Source organism: Motacilla alba, chromosome 1 (genome assembly GCF_015832195.1).
Source record: "Motacilla alba alba isolate MOTALB_02 chromosome 1, Motacilla_alba_V1.0_pri, whole genome shotgun sequence".
In the NCBI taxonomy this organism is placed as follows: Eukaryota; Metazoa; Chordata; class Aves; order Passeriformes; family Motacillidae; genus Motacilla; species Motacilla alba.
In genome coordinates this window covers 55406959-55413860 of record NC_052016.1, presented here as the reverse complement: position 1 = coordinate 55413860, position 6902 = coordinate 55406959, and the positions used below count along the sequence as shown (strand labels likewise).

The following is a 6902-nucleotide window of genomic DNA, read 5'->3' as shown; positions in this document are numbered from 1 at the left end:
AAGAGTAAAGTCTGACCTGTTTCCAATAGCTACAAAATTACTCTGGTGAAGATAAAGGTGTGATTCCTTTTAAATGTAGCTATTTTCTGTCCAAGGAAAAAGTCCCACGCATCAGTCCTTCCTATCATACATCTCCAGAGAAAGCAACAGCCAACCCACACACTCCTCTGCTGTGGATTGCTCAGCACTTTGTTCCACAGCATTCTGTAGGAGAAACTCAACTCTCCTGTCAAATGCTTGGGGCTCAAATGATTAATTCTGTAGAATGGATCTCTTAAGACACATCAGAAATTGGAGCTCATTCCCAACAGCCTAACAGCATTCAGGCTATTACAGCTGCAAGCAAAACAGCAGCTTTGAGGGAGGAAGCAGTTCTGTTATAACCAGAATTCTTACAGACACTTTTATATTTTCATGTTTAATAGAGCTTTTTTTTATCTCCTACAAAGTTTTCCACTAAGGGCTTTCCAAGCATTGTATAAAGGCAGGTAATGATTTACATCCTTAACACTCCCATTTTACAAACAGGAAATTGAAGCCTCCAGAGAAAATCATATGAGTAGCTTAATACAGAAAATCCCAGTCCCCCCAAAAAAAGAAATGGAATCAAAGCCTCCTGGCAAAAGTCCCCTTTCCAACTACCTTTATTTAGTTGCTATGCAGCTTTTTTTCTTTTTTTTTTTCCTTTAAAAATAACCCAACCAGTCAAATGAGAGAACAGCAAGGAAATTGCAAGCTTTGACATACTTACTTCTACACTGCTGGCATTAGTACAAAAATAAAGATTTTTATTAACTAGTTTACAAAAATAAATTCTATTGAGTCCCAGAGGATGTCATTGGGAGGTTTACTTGACTTTGGAAGATAAAGCTTGTTTGAAACGTCTCTTTAGGTCTTGCATGTTGGGAGATTTGGGCCGAGGGATGATGGATGACCGCCTCCTGTCCGTGCTGCCGGCATGCTGTAGTTTGCTGACCTCCTTGCAAAGATACTGGAAGACATCACAGACACCTTGGGAGTCCTCACTGGTGGAGATTTCCAAGAACAGGCTGCCCAGTTCATCTGCCAGCTGTAGTCCCTCTTTTGCCTGTACTTGCCTGGCGTGGAGGAGGTCGGCTTTGTTCCCCACAATAATGATGGGAGTCCTGGCATCGGGGTGCACCTTGCGTATGTGCTGGTAGAGGGGCTGGACTGACTGGTAGCTGCTGTAGTCTGTGATGGAGTAGACCAGCAGGAAGCCCTCTGCCCACTTCACACACCTGGACAGAGAGTCCAGCACCTGCACGCAGTCTTCCTGCACCTGCGGTACAACAGAGAGCACAGATTTGGCATTGGGTCACGAAAGTGTAAAGACCGTAGCACAGCACCATCAAACGGGTCCAAAGGAGAACAGATTGATCCAAAACATCTCCGTACCTGAATGCATCCCGGTGTGTCTTGGATCTGTACGGCAACGTGGTCCCCGTCCAGATGGACCAGCCGGGAGTAGAGGTTGCCTGCGGAGCAGAGAGCCGTGAGCCGCCGGACGCGGGGCCCCGCCGCGCCCGGCCCCGCCGCGCCCCGCCTCACCTGTGTTGGGCTCGTAGTCGCCGATGAAGCGCTTGGTCAGGAACCGCACGATCATGGCTGAAACACAGAGCGCCGCGTTAGGCGGGACGGACGGACGGACGGACGGGCGGGCAGGGGAAGAGGACGGGCAGGGGAAGAGGACGGGCAGCCCCGCACTCACCGCTCTTGCCGACGCCGCGGGCACCCAGCACGGCCAGGCGGACCTGGGCGCCGGGCGGCCCCGGGGGGCACTCGGCGATGGGCGCCAGCAGGAAGGGCTGGGACATGCTCGGCAGGCGCATGGGAGAGGCGGCTCGGCGGCCGGAGGGCTCGCACGGCTCCGCTCGGCTCGGCCGGCAGCTCCCGGAGCGGGCGGCCCCGGCGGCTTTTAAAGGCTCCGGCGGCGGCGCCGCCCGTGGGGCCGCCCCGCTGCCGCTGCACCGCCCCCGCCGCACCGCCCCGCGGCCGGCCTGCCCTCTCCGCCCCACTTGCGCAGCCGGGTTGTACTGCTTCCTCTTTCTCCCACCCTCCCCGCTCCCAGGGCGTGGGGTGGTCCCGGCGGGCACAGGCACCAGGGGTCTGGCAGACAGCCCGGGCAGGCCGTGCAACCTGCGTCCCGTGGTAGGGGCAAGCGTCTTGCTGGGCATCCTCCCCCGCCCGAGGAAGACGGGCAAATGCTCCACCCTCCCAGCAGTGAGGGACTCCAGTCTTGAAAGAAAGGAAATTATTATTTTACCTCGGACTATTTTGTTTCTACACTCGAACATATCCCTCTACAGCCAGTGTTGAAAACCCAGCTTGTGGATCAAACAACAGCCAGCCCTGAAACCTAAGTGCTCTTGACTGGGCCCTTTGGGTTTTTGAAGTAGAAAAGTTTTGGATTAGAATGGTGCTCCACCACGGGCTGCCCTTAAATGAGCCTCAGACCTGCAAGCAGCTGTGCAGATGTTTCTGCAGATTGCCCTGGCTCCTGCTTCTGCTCTGCGCTGCCTTGCAACTGTGTAAGTGCTTGAAAGATAAATAATCCGTTCAGAGGTGGCTTTAATTTTTATCAGGGAGATAGCACATGCCAGCAGGATACAGCACGGAGGAGGACAGTGGATGGTACTCGAATGGCACAGGGGGATGGAGCCACCATGAGAGCTGCTGCTAGGCCCTGGATGCAGATGCTTAGACAGCCCAACTGACCCTGGATGCTCACACACAGGCAGCTGAGTCAAGACCATACTTATTAACATCAGTTAAAGTAGTACCTGCAGAAAAGCATGGTGGAAGAAGCACTGTCGATTATTTGTGCTACTCTAGCATGTAAGAACCTCTATGGGTTTCTTTTCACTTCCAAAAGCTACTGCCCCTAAAGTTTTTACTTTACTCCCCATCATGCCAGCAAGCTCTTTTCTTTTGGGAAAGATTTCTCTTGTATCACTAAAAGCTTTTGGTTTCCAGAGGTTCCTGCTATTGTCACCTGCTCCTATTGTCAGAGGATTGCTTGTCTTTGGCCTCACTCACAGAGCCAGCAGCAGCTATTTTTATACACTTTACAAAAGAGCTATCAGAGTACATTCAGCATGCCTCTGAAATAATGCTACTGAAACAAGTCCGTTCCAGGCAGAAGATTCCCTGGCGCTGATCTGTGAAAGCAGTCTTGAACAACCGTCCTTCTCAGACTTGAGGAGCTGCCTCTTCTTTCTGCTGTACAACTCGAGCTGCCTTACCTGCTGCTGGGAGCACCCCCAAAGGGCAAACAGGGCTGGTCAAGCAGAGATAACATGCCCTAAGCCCAGGCAGGACATCCTGTGAAGGAATTAATGTCCAGGGTGTCATGGGTTATGTCTCCATCAGCACCTACCCAGGTGCAACAGGAGCAGCTCAGTAAATTGAAGCAGTGGGGGCCTAGATTAGCTGTCCCCATGCTGCAGACTAAGCACCCCTGTATTGCTGTGGGTCTTCAGGGCAGTCAGGACTTGGTGAAGCGAAGGAGAGATCTTGACTCCATTTTAGAAGGCTGGTTTATTATATTATGATATATATTATATTAAAAAAGACCACACTATAACTATACTACAAAGAATAGAGAGAAAAGAATCATCTGAAGGTGAGACAGGAATAGAAAGGAATGAATAACAAAGTTCTGTGACTCCTAGAGTCCAAGAGCTGCTGCCTCCTCAATTGGCCACCAAGTAGAAATATCCTACATCGACCAATCGAGGAAGCACCTGCTGCATTCTACAGCAGCAGATAACAAATTGTTTACACTTGAAGCTGAGGCCCTCTGAGCTTCTCAGGAGAAGAAAATCCTAGCAAAGGGATTTTCATAAAATATCACAACCACACCCCTGGGATGTGTGGGCCTCCAGGCCATTCCAAGGGGCCTTTCTCTGCCCGGCAGGCCCTGTTCGGAAGTGCCAGGCTGTACATTTTCACCCACCCTCTGTGGATGGCCAATGCCACTATCCCCTTTGCCTCAGCAACACTGCTCAGTGCCAGGTATGCCACACTGCTGCCTGACACATCTCCCCGTTCCAAGCTCTGGCAACATTCACCAGCAGTACTTTGGGGGGAGTGTAGGTGGCTGGTTCCTGTGATAGTGGCATGGAGGACATCCTGAGAACATCTGGAGCTTCTTTTTTTTTTATTTTTCTGTGTTCCTAAGTTGTATGGGTGCTGCTGGTGGGAGCAATGTTCCTACCTCATGCAGTCTCTGTACCGACAATGGTTCCTCCTCCCCCTTCCCAGTCCTGGCCTTTTCACTGACCCTCCCTGTCTGACACTGTCTACACAGTGCTCAGGAAACATCAAATCCTGGTGTTGCCAACAGGCTAAAAAAGATGAAGTCGACAGCTCAGAAGGCAGCTTCCTTGTTGCTTCTCTAGGAGACAACAGGTGATTTTGCCAGGGCTTTAGGCAGGGGTAAAGGTTTGTGGCTGTAAAGGAGCCTCAGAACAGGACTGCAGAGAACTGGTTTCAGCTTATAGGTTCAGTGTGTGAAACCCTTCCAGGGAAAGTCAAAACTGATGACTCCAAACCCTGCAAGGAAAATGCTTCATGTTTCAGCTCAGGACTGGAGATGTCCCGACAGGCAGTTCTTCAGCTTTTCCCAATTCACAGATCTCCCTCTTTCGTCAGGATTGTGCAAAAACAGGGCAGCCAAACACACAGGAAGCAAACTTCAGCAGCCGAGATCAGGTACCAAGATCTGTTAAGTGTCTGGGCTGTGAAACTTCAGATGAGTGTGGAAAACCCCCACTTCACTGAGTGCAACAAACAGGCTACACCTCAGTTTATTTGTCTGGTTTCCAAACATTAAAAACAAACAAGGTTATTTTCTTCCTGTACAAACCCAGATTCATTTTCAGTCATTTCTGGGAATCCTGACCAAGAAAGCCTTCCCAACCTCTCTTCCCAGCCCACACAGGGCTTCCAAATATGCATTCACAACCAACTACCGTCGGCAGTGACCTTAAACATTTTTTCTAAATAAATTGAAAAGTGTTGCAATGCAGTGTCTCTGGGAGCACAGCTCTTAAACAAGACCAGTGTAATGCTGTCCAGTCTTACTATTCCAATTTGTTGAAAATAAGTTCAAAAGTTTAGAGCTATGCCCCACTCATGATATTCATCTTTCATCATGCTGCTACAGCTAATCCGCCGTGATTTTGACAAACGAGCACTAACCAAACACAGAACCAAAATAGCTTAGACATGCATGCATGAGAAGCAAATTTAAAATGCCATCACCAGTTTGCATCCAATAGCCTCCCACTTAATTCCTACAAAGCCCAGTGGAAAATGATGCTTATCTTGTAAGGCACTTTTAAATGGTTGTGGAAACTGACAAGCCAAAGAGGTTGATAAAACACACAAATCTTACTGCACCAAGAAAAGCCCCTTGACCATAAAAGCCAAGTGCATACAGTGCAACAGTGAGGGCTTCAGGATACAGTGGGGCACTCCCTGTCCAACACATCTGGTGTCAGAATACAGCTACAGTCATGGAGCAGCCTGCTAAGGGGCAAGCTCCTCCCAGGCACTTCCAAAGTCATTCCACCTACACAGCCTGCTGCACCTTCTGAGATGGGAGCTTGGAGAACCTCAAACATAGCAATCTGCTCACCGGAACTTGGAAACGCCAGCCCATCCAACCTAAAGCTCATCACCCTTAAATACCAGCCCAAACCAGACTCTGAATTCAAGGTCCAAAACCTACACTCCATGAGAATGGGAACACCCACGACTGAGAGTTAGGTAAACGCAAACCTCATCATCTCTGTGCTTCTTACTCCCACACTTACAAGCCACCCTGCAATTCACTGTTCAGTAACTCTCAACAGTGAACACCTACAAGCAGCTTGAGGTCACTTGCTTCTCTAGCACTTCTCTCTCTCTACACGTAGACATTAGTTTTACATCACTTACTGAAGGCAGCTGAGCAATGCCTGACATGACACTTCAAGGTAAACTATTATCTACCTGCAACTACAAAACAAGCCTGAGACTGCGCGCTTCCAAGGCTAACCAAGCAGATTCCCTTCAGCAGTCTCTAGCAGGCTGCACACTGCTGCAAGCAAAGCTGACTAAACCAGCACTGGTTGGTAAACAGTCAGCTGAAGACCATCTTCCACTTAAGAACTGCACAGGTGGCACTGGGCTTTTGTGAGACATAGGTAAATCTGGGATGAGAGGAATTCACTGCGACATTCATCAGGCATGCAATGACCGTATAAAATGCAAGTGTTTAGCAGTTACGCCAGCCAATTAAATTGTTAAAAGTCATAACACAAAGGCTGGCAGTTTTGGAATGAAACCCTCGTTTCTAAACTACTACTATTTTGTAAAAATGCTTATTGGCATGGAGATGCTGTAAACGTTATTTTGCAGGTTACAATGGTGGCAGACCAAAATTTGCCTACAGACGTTTCCCTAGAGGTTGTTTTTAAAAATGGTTTAGACAATTCTTTGGTATTCATGAGGCCCCTTAACTAAAACCTTGCATCAATGAAATCTGAAACACCTTATCACTTTTCCTACCAAAAAAACAAAAAAAAGAAAAAAAATCAAGCCTTCAAGTGGCACTGGGCAGTTCTTGATACAAGTTCTTAGTTTGCTGGTGAAATATTCCACGGCCCCTCATAATAGCTCATGATCATTACTAAGCACTAGCAAATATCAGTGTTCCTAGCATTTATCATCTATATGAATGACGGAACTTGTCAGCAAAAGCTGCGGATGATTTAAATGACTAAGCATCATGGTAAATGCAAGCTAAATAAATAAACTTCAATAAAAGGTTTCTAAAGCATCTGTTCAAACAAAAAAAGCCCCAAACCCAACTAAATGAATCAGCCACAATCACA

At 48.4% G+C, this 6902-nt stretch overlaps 1 protein-coding gene across 1 annotated transcript; it reads right to left on the bottom strand.

Moving 5' to 3' along the window:
- Positions 1-402: 402 nt before the first annotated feature.
- RASL11A (RAS like family 11 member A) lies at positions 403-1953 on the bottom strand. Its single transcript, XM_038139519.1, has 4 exons — positions 1730-1953; positions 1570-1626; positions 1417-1496; positions 403-1300 (listed from the first exon to the last, which is right to left on the bottom strand). The coding sequence occupies exons 1-4, from the start codon at positions 1848-1850 to the stop codon at positions 848-850; spliced, it is 711 nt and encodes a 236-aa protein (XP_037995447.1). The 5' UTR covers positions 1851-1953; the 3' UTR covers positions 403-847.
- Positions 1954-6902: the final 4949 nt, after the last annotated feature.